General features: G+C 55.9%; 2 protein-coding genes across 3 annotated transcripts; both read right to left on the reverse strand.

Moving 5' to 3' along the window:
• Positions 1-67: 67 nt before the first annotated feature.
• Positions 68-3,110, reverse strand: KCTD11 (potassium channel tetramerization domain containing 11). Its single transcript, XM_003274607.4, has one exon. It carries the CDS (start codon positions 2,060-2,062, stop codon positions 1,364-1,366), a length of 699 nt encoding a protein of 232 aa, XP_003274655.1. The 5' UTR covers positions 2,063-3,110; the 3' UTR covers positions 68-1,363.
• Positions 3,111-3,511: 401 nt separating this feature from the next.
• On the reverse strand, positions 3,512-18,405 carry ACAP1 (ArfGAP with coiled-coil, ankyrin repeat and PH domains 1). Of its 2 annotated transcripts, XM_030800037.1 has the most exons (22): positions 18,197-18,405; positions 17,615-17,672; positions 12,909-13,028; positions 12,648-12,701; positions 12,502-12,560; positions 11,434-11,617; positions 11,258-11,302; positions 11,052-11,147; positions 10,885-10,959; positions 10,360-10,469; positions 8,724-8,775; positions 8,528-8,628; positions 8,088-8,211; positions 7,777-7,988; positions 7,038-7,107; positions 6,802-6,896; positions 6,547-6,716; positions 5,819-5,991; positions 4,937-5,046; positions 4,753-4,863; positions 3,985-4,034; positions 3,512-3,694 (listed from the first exon to the last, which is right to left on the reverse strand). In XM_030800037.1, the coding sequence occupies exons 1-22, from the start codon at positions 18,247-18,249 to the stop codon at positions 3,594-3,596; spliced, it is 2,223 nt and encodes a 740-aa protein (XP_030655897.1). In that variant the 5' UTR covers positions 18,250-18,405; the 3' UTR covers positions 3,512-3,593. The 2 variants fall into 2 exon arrangements, with proteins under 2 accessions (XP_030655897.1, XP_030655895.1); XM_030800035.1 differs by lacking the exons at positions 17,615-17,672; positions 18,197-18,405 and having other exon boundaries at positions 12,909-13,468.
• Positions 18,406-19,489: the final 1,084 nt, after the last annotated feature.

Here is a 19,489-nt window from a genome sequence, read left to right on the forward strand (position 1 = left end):
AGAGAAAGCAGGGCTTCTGTTGTGAGGGGACAGCACCCCCAACCTGGCCTTCAACAGCCTTCACAAGTTTGTGGTTCCAAAAGCAGTTTTATTTTTCTTCTTGTAAATCATGACCAGTGAGACATAATGCGTGCCCCCCTAGTGAAGAAGCTGTGCATGAGTATCCCACCCGCTCCGGGACCCAGAAATCCCATCCCTTCCCATCTCCTCCCCCACTGTCCCAAACTCTTCATCTCCTCTCTCTGCCCTGGGCAGCCTTGGGCCTTCCCCAGCTATCTCCTAGCAACAGGCCCATGGTTGCCTCAGCAACCAAGAGTTCCATACAGGCCTCAGAGGCCCAGCTAAGCCCAGTGACTTCTCTTACCTCTCACCGGGAAGATCCCAGTTACTCAACCCCAACAGGCCCCTCCTGGCTACGTGGTGATACATATACATGCGTGCACATAAACACACACACACACACACACACACACACACCCTGTGATTAAACTACTAATTGTCAGCCACCTCACAGGTATACCACAGACACACCCTGTGCCAGAAGAGTCGCCAGGTAACCCCAAACAGGCCTGGACATGCGGACATCACAGACACTGTAGTCAGCAACACAGAGATGAACCAGGATGCCAGTGACCTATACATCAGTCAGACACACGGGCTGATACGCACGCACACATGAAGAAAGGCCAGGACCCACAGATACTACCCTCCTCCCCCTGGCCAGACCCGCCATCAATATGGGATTCTTCCAGATGAGGGATGCTCCAGCCCCATTGCCATGGGGACTCTCCTAGCTCCCGTACATCAACCTAGGGTGGGTTGTGGCCTTTCTGCCTCCCTCAGTGGATGGCTTGGAACATAGCAAAGAACTCCTCTTCCGATGTTCCAGAGTGTTCTGGCCTTTCATTGGTCAGGCCAGGCCAGGCCACCCAGCTTCAGGAGGAGAAGCCATGGTCCAAGAGACCGTATTGGAAAATGCAAAGTCCTCCCTTTTCCCCAGACCTCAGTATCCTTCCAGGGTTTTGCTAGGTCTAGTCTGTGTAAAGAGCTGTTCCCCCCTTTTCCAGGCCCTTAAACACTGAACTCCAAATCAAGGAGAGACTGGAAGTGCCCAGCCTTAGGAGAGAACAAGCCGAGAGAACCTTCCCCACCCCTCCCAGGGTCAGCACAGGTCGAGACCTTCTGGACCACTTGTGAGTCCTTGGTGGGCTCAGGTTTGGGAATTCCTGCCCACATCTGAGCTCCAGTCAGGTGCAGGAGAGTCCCGACTCTCACAGCTCCTGAAGCAGAGCTGGAAAGAGGCTTCAGGGGTGCCAGTACCCCATTCTCTCTGCTCCCCACAGTCAAACTGAGAACAGCGTCCTCAGTGCCGGACAAAGCGCAGAGACCGGGAGTTGAGCAGGTCTTCGGGGTCGGGGAAGACAGAGTCTAGGCGGAAGCCGTGCTCGAGAGCCACCCGCAGCACCTCCTCCAGGAAGCTTGGCGTGCCCACCACCTCCCGCCGCTCTCCTGGCCCCCCAGTCCACAGCGGCTGCAGCCCCAGTCTCCCATACTCCACCTCGGGGAGTTCCACGGGGCGGGGGGCCCACTCCAGATGAAAATGTGGGCTCCCCTCTGCCCTATCCCCACTGGCCACACCAAATCGGGCCCGCAGAGCACCTAGACACTCAGGGTCGGTGCAGAAGAGGTTGGCTCGGAAGGTGTCCACCTGGACGGAGCTCAGCTCATAGTGATGGGGTCCCCGGCGAGCAGAGAAGTGCACCAGGCGGGGGCTGACATCTACATCTGCGTGGAGCAGGGCAGCTGTGGGTGCAGGGGTCCCCCGAGAGGCCTCCAGTTCCCGCAGCGCGTCCAGGAGGGGCCGGATCTGGTAGAAGTCAGCCTCTGCCCTGAGCAGCGCTGTCTCTCCGTACCCGCGGGGCAGGTCCAGGCGGCCCAGCCTCAGGAAATTGAGGATGTGCCGGAAGGCCTTGCCATCCCGGTCGATGAAGTAGTGGCCGCCTCCTTGGGGATTGAGGGTGGGGGGCATGGGGGTGCCGGCCCTAAACATGGCCCCCAGCATGGAGTCTGGGAAGCGGGTCAGGGTCTCCAAAGTGGTGGAATATAGTGTGCCCCCCACATTCAGGGTCACGGGGCCCCCAAAGGAGGGGGGCGAAGAGGGCACAGGAGGAGGAGAAATTTTGGGAAGTACAGGAGACACCGAAAGAAAAGAAAAGGCACAACTTCCTGGGTGTGTGCAGAATTGGGTCGAAGCTGTCAGATTCGCTGGGTTGGAGGCACAGGTGGAGCACACGCAGTAAGGTTTGGGGCTCACCCCAGCTACTTTGGTGGTGGATGGGGAGCTGGCGTCAGGACACAGAAATCCCCAAAAGGTTGAGAGGAGAGATGAAAAGAGCAGAGGGCAGCCAGAGAGGGGAAGGGAGCTTGAGGTCTGGACGTATCCGATTTGGGGTGGGCAGCGACACCCCTCTATGGTCTTCAGACAGTGGGTTTCCGGAATCCAACCAGCAGGTGACGGTGGCGAGCACAGGGCCGACTCTGAAGGGATGGCTTCCGAGACCCCGGGCAGATCGCTGCCGCCGTGGACGAGTCCAGCCAGGGCTCTGGGGCTACTCAGAGGCCTGGCCTGGCTGCCGGCGCGGGTCCCAGGAGATGGAGGCGGAACTGACGGGAGCGGATGGCAGAGCCCCCTTGTATCCGCCGGGGAGCGACGATGCGTGCTCAGCCCGGGCTGGGAGTGTCCGAGGGCTCTGATGGAAACAGCCAGGAGTCTCGGGACCCGGCCGCACCGCCTTCCCTGGGCGTCGCCGCAGCCGCTGAGGTCCTCTCCGCCCCCAGGAAGTGGCCTAAGGGCAGCGGCCCGAGGCCCTTTAAGAGACAGCCCCGCCCCTTGGCGCCCCGCCCCCGCCCCCGCGAGGCTTCCGCGGCTCGGGCGGAGGCGGGAGGCTGGAGGCGAGTCTCGGACGCTAGAGACTGGACGGACTGGCTGGACTGGCAGACGCTGGCGGGACGGGGTGACTCAGGCATGTCGCCCCGGATGTGGCCGCGACCGCCCTGCCGCCGCTCAGGTGTGCCAGACCTCACGTCTGCAACTCGGCTGGGCTGGAGCCTCTAATCCCACCGCTCAGAGCCCGAGGCCCGGCCGGCTCGGCCCGGGGGCCGAGTCCCTCCCAGCCGCTCCCCCGGGGAATTCCCGAGGGGGCGGGTGCTGAGCCGCCGCATTCCGGGGATGCCTTCCGGCCGGGGTGGCCCGGGCGCGCTCTCTCCCCGGCGGCGCGGGGCCAGCCCCACCCCTCGGCAGGACTGGGCTGGCCACGTCGCCCCAGCCCGAGAGCCCCCGCCCCGCAGCGCCCGGCGCTCAGGCCCCGGCCAAAGCTGCCGCCTCGCGTCCCGGAGTCGCCCCTTGCTGGACTCGAGCTCGCAAACCCCCAGCCGCTCCCCACACCTCGGGAGCCGCAGCGCCCAACACCCTACGGGCCCGAAGGTGGCGCCCAAGAAGTGAACCAGAAGGGAAGAGCGAAGCACGGAGGCTTTAATGGCCGAGGGCCCGGTGGCAGGGAAGGGAGGGAGGCGCGGGCCCCGAGGGCCTAGGGTCACAGCGTGTGGAGGTCATGACTGCGCCGGCTCAGCTTCTCCGGGTCGTCTGACGCCATGAGGGAGAAGTCGCGGAAGATGTCAAGATACGTCTCATCCCCTGGGGGAGGGAGGAAAGGCCGGGAGGCGGCTGACCCCACTGCAGAAGGGCAGGATCCGGCGGTTGGGGTCCACCTGGGGATCTCGCGCTCCGAGCCTGGGTGGGAACGTGCGCACCGCGGGCACCGCGCCAGCCCCTATGCCTTGCCAGGTCCTGGCACGTCGCATGCACCCAATACGCATTCGTTAACGGAATGAATGCAGTTGGGCACTACGGAGAGAGGTCACCGTGGACCAGAAGCCCAGAGTTCAGGTGTTGGGCCTGGGGGGTGGGGTGGGTGTATTCTTTACCTGCCTGCCCCTGGGCCGCTTCGGCCTCCCTCATCTTTGCCAGTCGTAGCCTGAAGGGGAGGGAATTAAGAAGTGAACGCCACTATCTTTGGCCGGGCGCGGTGGCTCACGCCTATAATCCCAACACTTTGGGAGGCCGAGGCAGGCGGATCACGAGGTCAGGAGATCGAGACCGTCCTGGCCAACATGGTGAAACCCCGTCTCTACTAAAAATACAAAAAATTCGCCGGGCGTCGTGGCGCACGCCTGTAGTCCCAGCTACTCGGGAGAGGCTGAGACAGGAGAATCGTCTGAACCCGGGAGGCGGGGGTTGCAGTGAGCCGAGATCGCGCCACTGCACTCTAGCCTGGGCGGCAGAGTGAGACTCCGTCTCAAAAAAAAAAAAAAAAAAAAAAACGACACTACCCTCACCTCCCCCACAACTTCCCATCCTTTGAGCTGGGTTGCTTTCCGTTCATCTGCCCCCAACCCCGGCGTCACGTCTAGTGCTAAAAAGATGCCTGACAGCAATGTTGATGGGCGAATAACACCTCCCAGGATGGGTCAAGCATCCTCGCACCCTGCCCGCCCTCCCGCCTGCCTTCTACTCCACGTCCCAATGCACACTTGGCGCAGCCTTTCTCGAGCCTGGCGCCGGCGCTGGCCCAGCCCTTCCCGAGGCCCCACCGGGCAGGCTCCTGTTTCGGCATCAGCCCCGCCCGCCCGAAGGTGGGCGGGCGGGGGTGGGGGGAGTCCCAGCGCCAGTCCCGCCCCTTCAGGCATTCTTACAGGGTGACGATGTCAGCGTTGGCTGTTTCCATGGCGATGGTCAGAGGGTCCCTGCCCTCAGAGTCTCGAGCCCCCAGATCAGCCCCCCGTTTCAGGAACAGGCAGGCGAGCCTGGAGAGAAGAGCCAGGGTCAGCCGGCCGCCCAACTCCTCCCAGCCTTCCTCCCCGTGGCCATCATCCCTACCCTGTGTGGCCAAGAATGGTTGCGTGGTGCAGCGGGCCCCGGCCCGCACTGTCCGCTTGGTTCACGTTCGCCCCGTTCTGGAGGAGAAACTCACAGGCCAGAAGAGAATTCTGCATGGAGAAGTCGAGAAGGGGGGTTGAGGGTGGCATCCCTAGTGGTGGATTTCAAGATGTCTTAGGGTGGCGCCAGTTCAGAGAATGGGAGGGTGGAGTGTGTTAAATCAGGAGTGTAGAAGGGGTTACAGCTGTCAGGCTTGGCTCTAGCTCTTTGCATGTATTCATATATAAATCCATAGTACAAGCTTATGAGGTATGTTACTATTTTACAGATGAGGCTGAGAGGTTAATAACTTGTTAAAAGTCTCCTGTAGGCCGGGCGCGGTGGCTCACGCCAGTAATCCCAGCACTTTGGGAGGCCGAGGCGGGTGGATCACGAGGTCAGGAGATCGAGACCATCCTGGCTAACACGGTGAAACCCCTTCTCTACTGAAAATACTAAAAATTAGCCGGGCGTGCTGGCGGGCGCCTGTAGTCCCAGCTACTCGGGAGGCTGAAGCAGGAGAATGGCGTGAGCCTGGGAGGCGGAGCTTGCAGTGAGCCCAGATGGTGCCATTGCACTCCAGCCTGGGGGACAGAGTGAGCCTCCATCTCAGAAAAAGAAAAAAAAAAAAAAGTCTCCTGTAAGGGATGAGAGCCTGGGTTCAAACTCAGGTTCTCTGCCTTCAAATCACACATTTAGCAACCAGTCTCTATTGCTTATCTCTCCCTATGGGTGGAGGCCCTAGGGAACAGGTGGTGGGAAGAGGAGGTAAGGGCAGGGCCCAGAGTCAGGAGTAGGTGTCAGAGTCCTAGGGTGGGGTGGGGAGGTCGGCAGGGCTCTTACAGCAGCTGTGGCCTGGATCAGCGGTGTGGCATTATCTTGGCCCCCATTGACCCAGTTGACATCAGCTCCATGGGCAAGGGCATCGGCCATGGTGGGAAGAGATGGAGGATGCCCAGATGCTCGAAATAGCAGGGCCCCAGGGTGCAGGCTTCGCAGGTCCTCAGAGGGAGGCTCTGTTCAGGGGATTTGGTTCTGTTAGGGGGAAGCAGCTCCGAGTCTGGGAAGAAAACCCTCAGCACAGTGCCCCAATGCTATAATGGGACAGGTCTCTTCTAAATGATGGGGAGCTTGGGACTGTGGAGGGAATAGAGTGATGCAGGCGTGGGTATGTGTATGAGTATGCATGTGTACGAGTCCCTAGGGTGTGGGGGAGAGATGGCATCATCACCTCATCCGGTCCAACCACCCCGACTGCGGGATGACACAGGTGAGCTGACTGCCTGACACTCAGCCTCAGCTCTCAACCCCTGCCGCTCCAGCCAAACCCACCCCACTCTCTCTCCATTTCTCTTGCTGCTGGCACCCCTTACCCTCCCCGCCCACGCCCAGCCCCACATTCCTTCCCATTCTTAATGTCACACTCCACCGTAACCCCTGCAACGGCAGTCCGGTCCCTCCGACATTCTCCAGCGGAAGACCTGGGCTTCACACTCTGTGCCTCCCCGCAGTACCTGGCACACTGCCGAGCACACAGCAGGTGCTCAATGAATGCCCAACCAACCCTATACCTGGCTTGGATCTCAAGCTCCCTGGCCGGGGCCTGATGGAAGGCTTTGGGGGCACAGGAGGCTGCCCCCTTGGGGGCCCCCGGCCACCTCTTCGCCCTCGAATCTCAGGCAGCTTGGTCAGGAACTTCTTCTCCACGTATTTAGCATGAATCCAGGCCTCCTTCTCCTGCCTGTGGGAGGGGAGAAGCAGGCAGTCTTCCCTCTTCTTGCTCCAGGGGTCCCCCATTCCTCTGGGAGGCTAAACCCCAAGCTCACCGGGAGCAGCTGGGCCCTGGTTTCTTCACTGCCATGGCCTCCACGCGGGCCTCATAGATCTGGTTGATGACGACATTTCCCAGCTCACACATGAGCTTCGGGAGGCCCAGGCAGAGGCAGAGGCAGAGTCAGGGAAGGTGGGGGCGAGTGACTCCTCAGGGATCACGCCCCTGCACCCCCAAGTCCTTGCCCCACCCCAAGTTCTTGCCCCCAATCTTCACAATACCCCAAGTTACCTTCACTAGTTCTGGCTCCCATGAGTCGAGGGTCAGAGACCGGACTTTGGAGAAGTGAACACCAAGGCTCCTGGAGGGCCAGAGGGGAGGGTCAGGCCCTGTGCAGGGGGGCAGCGGCCTGGGGAGCTGCTGCTGCTCCTGAAGACACTGGGAGGCAAGGCTGGCATGGGGGCCCATGCAGAGGTGCTGGCCCAGGAGGCAGGGCAGCTGCGGCCATGTAGCCACCATGTAGCCTTGACCCGGCCCTGGCAGGACCCTGTCTCGTCACCATTCCTTCTTCCTTAGGTTTCATTTCAAGGCCCTCATCACTCCTGCCACCTCCCTTCTCTAATGACACTTTGGCCTGGACAATCTCTCCCATGTCACCTCCCTTCCACCACACTGAGGTGGGGGGCGAGGGCCTTAGACACTTGCTAAGGCCTCATGACTGTTTCTCTGCCTAGTCTTCATTGGCTCCCCAACCCTCAGCAGCCTTGACCCCACACTTCTTCCAACCAAGCCAACAAATTCTGGGTATCCCCCAATTCTGGCCAGACTAGGACACAGAGGGGCTAGGCCCCACCTGGGTCCAACTGGCACCCCACAGGCTTGGGCCCAGGCCTGGTACCCAGTGACAAAGCCAGAAGCTAAGAGAGGAAGCCAGGACAGGGAAGGAAGAGGGACCGGTGTGATGAGCTCTCTATTGGAGCCGCACTGCAGCTGAAGGAGTGGGGCTCCCGCATGGGCCTCATGGAGTAACCTGTGGATGCCGGAACACTGAATGCAGAGGGTGACACCAAGGTTGATGCTGGCCCACTCCGGGGCTGGCTCCCGGCAGTCGCAGCACTGGGCATTGCCATCCACACTCTGGACCTGGGCCACCACGTGCCCGACTCCCCCAGGCTCCCTTCCCCTGGCCATTCCACCACAACCCAGGGTGGCAGCAGAGCCTATGGCCAGGTGTCCCGAGCCCTGGGGGAGACAGGAGAAGAAAGGGTGGCCAAGGGGCCTAGGGTAAAGGGTGCTCCATCTCCACAGGCAGCCTGGCTCTGCAACCCCAGGTTAAGGTACCTGGCCTGGACCCCGGGGGCTGTCATCAAGGTGAGCCTGACTGAAGGCAGAAGCGATGCTGCTCTGCACAGCACTGACCCACAGCTGCAGGAGGCGCTCTGAGTCAGCCTGGAGGAGGCAGGACCTAGGTAGGAGGGTGAGGGAGATGGCAGAGGGGTCTGAGGGCTGGGAACCAAAGTGGCAGGATGGGCAGGCTGACATTCAGCCAGTATTCAACCAGTTCCAGTTGCATTGAAAGACTTCTGTACCAGTTGGTAATATTCTCCTAAATATCCCCCATCACCTTGTACCCTCTTCCACAACTGCCCCCCAATCCAGCCGCCAAAGAATTAAATTAAGGTCTGGAGCTGCATGGGGGGCCTCCACTGTGGTGGGCCCTGCCTTTCAGATTGGCAGCTGTTTAGATATATTAGAGTATCACCCCTGGGGATTGCACTCACTTGCTGGTGGACACCACCTCAAAGCAGAACCGCCTTTCTGAGTCAGGGCAGAGTTTCACTGTGCAGAGACGAAGGTCGTCCACCACCACAGTCACAGGGTCCTGGCAGCATAAGGTGATAAGGGGCCAGATGTCCAGCTGCAGGCAAGAGCTGAGTCTCCCTGGGGCCCAGGCATCCAAGACCCAGGCTCACTCACCTTGTACTTCTTCTGGTAAACCAGTTGGTTGCTCTGAATGGTGAACCAGCGTCTGTAAGAGAAGGAAATCATTACAGACATGGGCAGGAAGAGAGGCTGTGCTCTTTGCCCATGAGGATCTTACTGAGAGGAGAGACACCTGGGCTGTCTGTTCCACGAGACATTCCAGAGAAGGGTGGACAGTTGTGCAGATTGGAACATCTAAAGGATGCTGTTCCTATCTTGGACAACCCAGATTTCATATAGTTATGAAGACAACTTTCCAGCAGATGGCAGTAAAATTCTTTTTCTAATAAAATGTCTATTGCTACAATTTAAAAAATACTATTTAGGCTGGGCTCACACCTGTAATCCCAGCACTTTGGGAGGCCGATGGGGGCGGTGGATCACCCGAGGTCAGGAGTTTGAGACCACCCTGACCAGTATGGTGAAAACTCCGTCTCTGCTAAAAATACAAAAATTAGCCAGGCGTGGTGGCGGGCACCTATAATCCCACCTACTTGGGAGGCTGAGGCAGGAGAATCGCTTGAACCCAGGAAGCTGAGGTTGCAGTGAGCCGAGATCGCACCACTGCGCTGCAGCCTGCGCAACAGAGCGAGGCTCCATCAAAAAAGAAAAAAAAAAGAAAAAGAAAAAAAGAAAAGAAAGAATCTTGGGGGCCAGGTACAGTGGCTCACGCTTGTAATCCCAGCAATTTGGGAGGCCGAGGCAGGCGGATTGCTTGATGTCAGGAGTTTGCGACCAGCCTGGGCAACATGGTGAAACCCTGTCTCTACCAAAAATACAAAAATTAGCCGAGCGTGGTGGCACCCGCCTGTGGTCCCAGCTATTTAGGACGCTGAGGAGGGAGGATCACTTGAACTCAGGGGACAGAGGTTGCAGTGAGCCGAGACTGCGCCACTGCACTCCAGGCTGGGCAACAGAGTGACACCCCATCTCAAAAAACAGAAAAAAAGAAAAAAAAAGAAAGAAAAGAAAAAGAAAAAAGGTATCTTGGGGAAGTGGCTCCATTTTCTAATTTGCACAGAGATCCCATGTGGGCTAGCAGTGGCCCTAGAAGGGGAAGGAGTCAAGTCACAGCATGCCACCATCCTGTTCCAAACTCTATAGCAGCTCCCAATTGCCCTCAGAGTAGACCCCAAATCCCTACAAAAATCTATAGGGCCCTATAATGACTCATGCCCCCATTAGCTCAAATTTCATCTCCTACACATCCTGCTCCCTCACTCTGTCCAGACCCAGGGCCGCCACCCTGCTCTTCCAACTCCCCAGCTATCTGAGGGCCTTGGCACTGGCTCTTCCTTCTGTCTAGAACTTTCTTCCCCCAGATATCCTTCAAGTCTTTATTCAAAAGTTACCTTCTCATGAAGCCCACACTGCCCAACTATTTAGAACTGTAACCCCTACCCAGCTCCCCACATCCTTTGCTTTATTCTCTCTGTCCCATAGCACTATCACCTTCTAACATAGCACGTAATTTACTTACTAGGTTTATCGTCTGTCTTTGCTGATGGAATGTAAACTCTACTGAGGCAGGGGGGTTCATCTGTTTTTCCTTGCAGTGCTTAGCGTGCTATTACCACCCGAAAATACATCATTGGGTGGGGCGGGCTGATTGGGGGTGTCCTCTCCTCACCTGCTCCAGGTCTTAAATGCGTTGCTGGCCCGTTTGAAGAGATGTCCTTCCATCACCAGGCCACCAGGCCCCTCTCTTAAGCTTGGTTCTGGCTCCTCACCACCCAGCTCCTGCAGGCATAAGAGGATCAAAGGGCAACTGAGATGGGCAGAGACCAAGGCCATAGGCATCTGCCTCCTGCCCACAGCCCTAGCCCTCACTTTCTGCTTTTTGAAATATTTTTTTAAATTTATTTTTAGAGACAGGGTCTTGTTCTTTCACCCAGGCTTAAGTGCAGTCGTGTGATCATAGTTCACTGCAGTCTTGAACTCCTGGGCTCAAGCAATCCTCCCACCTCAGCCTCCTGAGCAGCTAGAACTACAAGTGCATGCCACCACACCAGCTAATTTTAAAATTTTCTGTAGAGATAGAGTTTCACTACAATGCCTAGGCTAATCTTGAACTCCAGGCCTCAAGCAGTCTTCCCACCTCAGCCTCCCAACATGTTGGGATGACGGTCGTGGGCCACCGCACCTGGCCCCTCACCTTCTGTTTCAGCAGCACATGTCTCTGCTCCATGTCCCTCTTCTCTCGTGCTGAATTCAAGACCAGCTGGTGCAACTGGGCACAGGAAGGGCATCTCAGATGTCCAAGGCCCCCCAGTTAGGAGTCCCTAACCTCCCTCCACCACCTGCTGTGCCCTGGGGCCCCACCTGGGTGCCCAGCTCCTTTCGATACTGGGACAGCTGGCTCAGCTCCTCATGGCCTTGCTGGAAATGGGTAGCCTGGGCCTCCACCAAACGCAGCACCTGGGGGGCAAGGCGGATAGAGGGCGGGCTGAGGAAGAACCCCTTTCCCCCTTCCCTTGTGCTGGCAGCAGGCTCCTCTCCACCCTGCCCTCACCCCCGCCACAACTCACAAAATCCATGATGTCAAACTTCCTCTTGTCCTCAATCACGTTGATCTGAGGATGTAAAAAACCCCAGGTCAGTCTTGAAAACACAGCACCCCTTCCCACTGCACACTGGGTACCCCCCAGCCTCGAGGTAACACCTGAGGCTCTGGTACCCCAGGAAGACAGATTGGGGCAGGCACCTGCAGGGCATAATCCAGTGCCCGTCCCCGGTACCCAGCTCGAGCCGTCCTCAAAGCAGCTCCTGCCTCTTCTGCCTCCTGGGCCCGGCGCCTGGGAACCTCTGCGTTGTGGGTCAGGGCAGCCTCCAGGCTCTCAGCCCCCCGCCAGAAATCCCGGCGAGCCTCTCGGAAACCCCGCAGACCTCTAAGGATAGGAAGATAACACAGAATCGCAGCTAACACCCACCTGCCCCAGCAGAGCATTCCCAGAATAAAGCCCTCATGTCCTTTCAGTTAGTCTCTGCAACGTGGGAAACCCAAGGAGATCCCTGGGACGGAAGTCAGGACACCAGAAACCCCCAATCTCACAACTCTGTCACTAGGAAGGCTCCTGTGGTCATGGGAAGAGGATGGCAGGGCTGGTTTCCGAGAAATAAGGCCCCCTTCCCTCGCATCTCACTCCCCCTTTTAAAAAATTTTTTGTTGTTGTTTTTGAGACCGGGTCTTGCTCTGTTACCCAGGCTGGAGTACAGTGGCACAATCATGGCTCACCGCAGCCTTGACCTTCAGGCTCAAGGAATTCTCCTACCTCAGCCTCCCAAGAAGCTGAGACAACAGACATGTGCCACCACGCCTGGCGATTTTTTTTTTTTTTTTTAGACAGAGTCTCACTCTGTTGCCCAAGCTGAAGTGCAGTAGCGTGATCTTGGCTCACTGCAACCCCCACTTCCTGGGTTCAAATGATTCTCCTGCCTCGGCCTCCTGAGTAGCTGGGATTACAGGCACCTGCCACCATGCCCGGCTAATTTTTTTTTTCCTATTTTTTAGTAGAGCCGGGGTTTTGCCATGTTAGACAGGCTGGTCTCGAACTCCCGACCTCAGGTGATCCACCCGCCTTGGCCTCCCAAAATGCCGGGATCATAGGCATGAGCCACCACGCCCGGCCTAATTTTTGTATTTTTTGTGGAGACAGTTTCGCCATGTTGGCTAGGTTGGTGTCGAACTCCTGGGCTCAAGCAATCCTCCCGCCTTGGCCTCCCAAGGTGTTGGGATTACAGGTGTGAGCCACTGCACCCGGCCCCATCTCACTCCTTGACCAGGGTCTGGATCTGCTGCTGCAGTATGTGTTGGGTGGCATCTAGAAGCTCCTGAGGGAAGGAGATGTTGGTAGACTGGGGTCAGGACCACAGGCGACCTGGCCACCATTCCCACAATCCCTACCTTCCCCTACTTACCGCATGGCTGTCCAGCTTGTGATTCAGGCTCACGGTGAATTTTTCCAGACACTCCTAGGCAAGAAGAGGCACAGAAAGAGTACCAGGCATGGGGTGGCAGCACCCCCCTGACTCGAGACCCAGCCTGCTATGGCTATCACGGACAGCAGCCCAGCCCTGCTCTGGCCTGGAACCTGCAGACCCCAGGCCAGCCCTCCTCTTCCGCAGCATCACCTCCTTGTCCCAGACCCCTTCCCACCCAGATGCAGACCCTCCGCATACCGCCATCATGGGCTCTGGTGGACCCAGGCGGGCCAGGTCACAAATGCCGACAACGAAGGTGCGGCTGGCAGCAAGGTAATGGCGCCCACTTTCCAGGAGACCAGTGCCCAGTTTCAGGAGCTGGGAAAGAAGGAGGGTAACAGGGAGCTGTGCCGTCATCCTCACACCCGGTGATGCCCCCACACCTGCCCCACTTCCTCTCCCCTTGCCCAGGGCAGCGCTCCCCCATTCCTGCCCGGCCTCACTGCCCTCCAGGCTCATCCAGCTCTCCCTGTATCTAACACACACCTGCTGTGTTCTCATCACTGCGTCTTTGCTCCCACTGCCTTGGGCCTGAAACCAAATTCCTGCCCGTTCCTCTCAGCCTGTCGCCAACACCTCTGTCAGCCTTACCTCCAAAACATCTTTCCCTGTCCACTTGCACATGTATCTTTCTGCCCTGCCTACTTGCTTAAATCCAGAGCTCCGTGGAGATTCCAGCCTCCTGCACGGTCTGGATTCTCTACCTAGTTGCTATTAAATTCTACAGTATTGGCCAGGCGCGGTGGCTCACACCTGTAATCCCAGCCCTTTGGGAGGCCAAGGCGGGCCAGTCGCTTGAGCTCAGGAATTCAAGACCAGCCTGGGCAACATGGTGAAACCCCATCTCTACTAAAAATTCAAAAATTAGCCAGGCGTGGTGGCACATGCCTGTAATCCCAGCTACTTGGGAGGCTAAGGCAGGAGGACTGCTTGAACCTGGGAGACTGAGGCTGTAGTGAGCCGAGATGGCACCACATGCCTGTAATCCCAGTTACCTCAGGGGCTAAGGCAGGAGGACTGCCTGAATCCGGGAGGTCAAGGCTGCAGGGAGCTGAGATGGCGCTACTGCACTCCAGCCTGGGTGACAGACCAAGACTCTGTCTCAAAAAATAAATAAATAAATAAAATCTATAGTATTTACTGCTAGGAGTTGTCCCATTCTGTGCTCACTGCACGTTCCCTCATAAATATTAATCCATCATCCAGACCACGGGTCAGGGCCAAGAGGAAATGCTGGGGTACTCCTGGGGCCCACCCTATCTGGCCCTTTTGACTGACAAAGAGACTTGATAGGCCAGGCAAGGTGGCTCAGACCTGTAATCTCAACACTTTGGGAGGCTGAGGTGGGTGGATCACCTAAGGTCAGGAGTTGGATATCAGCCTGACCAACATAGTGAAACCCCATCTCTTTTTATTTTTCTATTTTTGAGACAGCGTTTCGCTCTTGTTGCCCAAGCTGGAGTGCAATGGCACGATCTTGGCTCACCGCAACCTCCGCCTCCCAGGTTCAAGCGATCCTCCTGCCTCAGCCTCCCGAGTAGCTGGGATTACAGGCGCCCACCACCACACCCGGCTAATTTTTTGTATTTTTAGTAGAGACGGGGTTTCACCATGTTGACCAGGCTGGTCTCGAACTCCTGACTTCAGGTGATCCACCTGCTTCGGCCTCCCGAAGTGCTGGGATTACAGGCATGAGCCACTGCACCTGGCCTGACCAAGATCAAATCTTATCAGACATCACCATGGGTTGTCTGTGACAAGGTACAAGGATGTTCACATATCACGGTGTGAATCTGAGGACTCTGTGTCTAGTTTTTTCCTTACCATCTCAGCCCCTCCCCCTTAGATGAGTAAGAAACTTTCATAACACTGGACTAGTGACAGACTGGGACATCTGTTCAATAGAACGGTACTCAGCAATAAAAAGGAACAAACTGTTGATATGTGGAACAACTTGGATAAACTTCAAGAGCATTAATCTTTTAAAAAATTATGATTATTTTTAGAGTTGAGGGCTCTGTTGCCCAGGCTGGAGTGCAGTGGTGGGATCATAGCTCACTGCAGCCTTGAACTCGTGGGTTCAAGGGATCCTCCAATCTTAGCTTCCTGAGTAGCCGAGACTACAGGCGCACACCACCACGCCTGGCTAATTAAAAAACAAAACATTATTTAGAGACAAGGGTCTTGCTATGTTGCCCAGGCTGGTCTCAAGCTTCTGTCCTCAAGCAACCCTCCTACCTTGACCTCCTGAGTAGTTGGGATGACAGGCATGAGCCACCACACCTGGCAGCAGCATTATTCTGAGTGAGGGGGGAGGGGGAAGCCAAATCTCAAAGGGTCACATAGTGTATGATTCTATTTATGGAACATTCTGGAAATGACAAAAGTAGAGAGATGGAGAACAAATCAGTGGTTACCACGGATTAAAAAAGTGTGGGAAGGGTGTCGGGTACCACTGTAAAGGAATTCCGTGTGTCCATTGGTGTGTGGTGATGGTTAAAGTAATCCATACACGTGATAAAGTACCATAGAATTATATACAAAAACACCAAAAAAGAGTATATGCAAAATGTAAAATCGAAGTAGGATCTATAGAGTTTATTTATTTATTTAGAGACAGAGTCTCGGTCTGTCGCCCAGGCCGGAGTGCAGTGGCACGATCTCCGCTCATTGCTACCTCCGCAGGCTGGAGTGTGGTGGTGTGATCTCAGCTCACTGCAACCCCCGCCTCCTGGGTTCAAGCAATTCTCCTGCCTCGGCCTCCTGAGTAGCTGGGATTACAGGTGCATGCCACCATGCCTGGCTAATTTTTGTATTTTTAGTAGAGACGGGGGTTTCATCATGTTGGTCAGGCTGTTCTCGAAGTCCTGACCTCGTGATCCACCTGCCGCAGCCTACCAAAGTGCTGGGATTACAGGCGTGAGCCACTGAGCTTGGCTAGAGTTTATTGGGGTTTTTTTGTTTGTTTGTTTTTGTTTTTTGAGACAGTCTCACTCTGTCACCCAGGCTGGAGTGCAGTGGCACGATCTCCACTCACTGCAAGCTCTGCCTCCTGGCTTCGCGCCATTCTCCTGCTTCAGCCTCCCGAGTAGCTGGGACTACAGGCACCTGCCGCCACACCCAGATAATTTTTTGTATTTTTAGTAGAGACGGGGTTTCACAGTGTTAGCCAGGATGGTCTCGATCTCCTGACCTCGTGATCCGCCCACCTTGGCCTCCCAAAGTGCTGGGATTACGGGCGTGAGCCACTGCACCCGGCCGAGTTTATTGTTAATTGTAACGTGACAATATTAATTTCCTGGTTTTAATAATGTACTAGTGTTGTATAAGATGTCACCACTGGGGGAAGCTGGGTGATGGGTATGTGACACCTCTCCTTACTAGTCTCCTGAGTCAATAATTTACCCAAAATAAAAAATTCAGGCCAGGTGTGGTGGCTCACACCTGTAGTTCCAGCACTTTGGGAGGCTGAGGTGGGAGGATTACTTGAGCCCAGGAGTTCCAGACCAGCCTAGGTAACATAGGGAGACCCTATCTCTACAAAAAATTAAATTAAATTTAAAAAAGCCAGGCACGGTGGCATGTGCCTGTAGCACAGCTACTGGGGAGGTTGAGGAGGGACGATCACTTGAGCCCAGTAGTTCAAGCATCTGGGATCACAGCTGTGGCCACCCCATCCAGTCCATTGTTTAAAATTATTATTTGTAGGCCAGGTGCGGTGGCTCACTCCTGTAATCCGAGCACTTTGGGAGGCTGTGGCAGGTAGATCATTTGAGGTCAGAAGTTCAAGACCAGCTTAGCCAACATGGTGAGACCCTGTCTTTACTAAAAATACAAAAAAAAAAAAAAAAATTAGCCAGGTGTGGTGGTGCACACCGGTAATCCCAGCTACTTGGGGGGCTGAGGTAGGAGAATCACTTGAACCTGGGAGGTGGAGTTCCAGTAAGCGAAGATCACACCACTGCACTGCAGCCTCGGCGACAGAGCAAGACTCCATCTCAAATAAATAAAAATAAAAATAAAATTATTATTTGTAGAGGTGAGGTCTCACCATGTTGCCCATAAAACAATGTTGCCCACTAAATTTGTGACAATTTGTTACACAGCAATAGAGAACTAATATATAGCATACAAATACATAATGTGTCCGAGGTAAATGTTGCAAAGAAAAGTAAAGTGAAGTAAGGGGAATGAGAGCGCATTTGAGTGTGTATTTGTGTGAACATGCTGTTTGATAGAGTGCTCAGGTGACGCCTTACTGTCTTGAATTGAAACGTTTCACTGGTTTGTCTTCCAGTCAGCCTTTGGGCTCCGTGGGAGCAGAAATGATCTTGCCCTCCCTGAATGCCCAGGGCCTGGCACAATGCAGGAGGAGCTCAAGAGCTGAACAAGGAAGTCCAAAATTAAGTCTTTTTTTTTTTTGAGACAGTCTCGCTCTGTCGCCTAGCCTGGAGTGCAGTGGTGCGATCTTGGCTCACTGCAACCTCCGCCTCCCAGGTTCAAGCGATTCCTCTGCCTCAGCCTCTTGAGTAGCTGGAACTACAGATGGGCGCCACCAAGCATGGCTGATTTTTGCATTTTTAGTAGAGACGGGGTTTCGCCATGTTGGCCAGGCTGGTCTAGAACTCCTGACCTCAGGTGATCCATTCACCTTGGCCTCCCAAAGTGCTGGGATTACAGGCATGAGCTACCATGCCTGGCCCAAAAGTAAGTCTTGTTTTCCAAGATCCTGAGCTTCTTGTCGGTACAGAACCATCTTTTCTGCTTCTCTGCAGTCTCCAAAATATCTCCCCTACACAGTATTCAATAATCCCTGGAACGCATTCTGTGTCTCCAGCTTTCTCCCTGGCCCTACCCCTCTCAACCTAATCCATTCCTGGGTCACCTCTCCATGTCAGGGTCACCTTTTCCAGACGGGTCTCCAATTCTGACACTTCGGCTTCCACCAGCTCAATAGAGGCTCTGGGAAAGAGGGGGTCATGGGAACAGAGCTTGGGTTCATCTGGTCTGTCTGCCTCATCAGGCGGGATGGAGTTGCAGGGCGGTGGGTACGGAGGAGAAAGCTGCAGAGTTGAGAGGCTCGCCCCCCACCCGCCCACTTGTGCTCTACCCGCTCTGCAGTCTGGGAGCTACCACAGCCCAGGCCAGAGCAGGAAGGGTAGAAGGAGGGTGGATGTGGCCAGGGCAGGAAGTTGCTAACCGCCCCAGAGCAGGTGCTGGGGGAGGGGCAGGGGTCCCACTGAGAGGCCAGAGGGAATGCCAGCTCTAGGGGTGAGGGAAACTGCAGAGGCCAGAAGGAGCATGCAGGGGCAGAGAGCATTGGAGTACCCTGCTTTCATAGCTGGGGTACCACTTTGGCCCACAGGCTCGCTCCTGCCTCTTGGAGGCCTGCTCCCTGGAAGGAGATCTGGCCTGGGGAAAGGTGTGTGTGTGCTGGGGGTGTTAGACTTTCCCCTCCTTAGCCCCCCAGACCAGTTCACACTTACCGGAAACGGGGTGAGTCCTTGAGACACTCCTCGAAATCCAGCTTGACCGTCATCTCAGCTTGCCTGCTGTGGGGCCAGCGGGCCCTGGAGGCCGGGCACCTGGGGATGCAGGTGGAGGCACTTTCTGTCCCAGGAAGGGGAGATGATGGGGAAGGAAGAGAGGGACCTCCGCGGAGAAGGGCCTGGGGGGCACAATTCTTTCCCCAAGGGGAAAGGGGTGTCCTAGGAGGAGCTCTCACCCCACACTTCCAGGCAGTGCTGGGAGGGGCAGGGGCGGGGCCTGCGCGGAGGATGGGGGCCTGAGATCAGAGAAGCCACAGCCCCGCCCTCAGAGACGATCTGCCAGCGCCTTCCTCCTGGGGCTCTAGCCTCTGTTTCTTTCTCTCTTCATGGTTGAGTCTTGGGGGCCTGGCAGATCTAGGTTCAAATCTTGGCTCTGTCACTTAGAGGTTGTGTGCCCCTGGACGAGCTCTTTGATTCCTCAGTTTTCTCATCTGGAAGATGGGAATGATAACCCCTTCCTCCAGGGCTGTATGAAGTGAAGAAGGTGACAGCAGTAAATTCATGGTTCACTAAAATTTATTTATTTATTTATTTATTTATTTATTTGTGAATGAGACGGTGTCTCCCTCCGTCACCCAGGCTGGAGTGCAGTGGCGCGATCTCAGCTCACTGCAACCTCCACCTCCTGGGTTCAAGCGATTCTCCTGTCTCAGCCTCCCGAGTAGCTGGGACTACAGGCTCCTGCCACCATGCCCGGCTTTTTGTATTTTTAGTAGAGAAGGGGTTTCACCTTGTTGGTCAGACTGGTCTCGAACTCCTGACCTCAGGTGATCCACCCACCTCCCAAAGTGCTAGGATTACAGGCGTGAGCCACTGTGCCCGGCCGGTTCACTATATTAATTGCATCAGTCATTGTCATCCTGCTACAGCTTGGGCCTTCTCGTGATTCTAGGCTCCTGTGGAGTCCAGAACCCTGGACTGCTCCCAGCTTTCTTCGCTTTGCCGTCATATTCATGGTTCCTGTGTGTGAACTCCCCTTCCTCCTCCCCTCTCCTCAACGACTGAGCAGGCCCAGCCTGAGTACCCGATTCACAGCTCCCAGACTCTTGCTCTTCTGCTCTTTATTTCTATTCATAGGGTGGTCATGAAGGGAAGGTTGCCCCCACTCCACCCCCAACCAGCCCCATTTTCCATTGTTTGCTTTCCTTTTCTTGAGTCCATCGAAGTCCCAGGGTTTCATCTGGAGAGAAGAGTTTGAGTTCATGGCTTTCTCGTAGCAGGCATGAGATC

The sequence above is a fragment of the Nomascus leucogenys genome, chromosome 19 (assembly GCF_006542625.1).
Source record: "Nomascus leucogenys isolate Asia chromosome 19, Asia_NLE_v1, whole genome shotgun sequence".
NCBI classification, from domain to species: Eukaryota; Metazoa; Chordata; class Mammalia; order Primates; family Hylobatidae; genus Nomascus; species Nomascus leucogenys.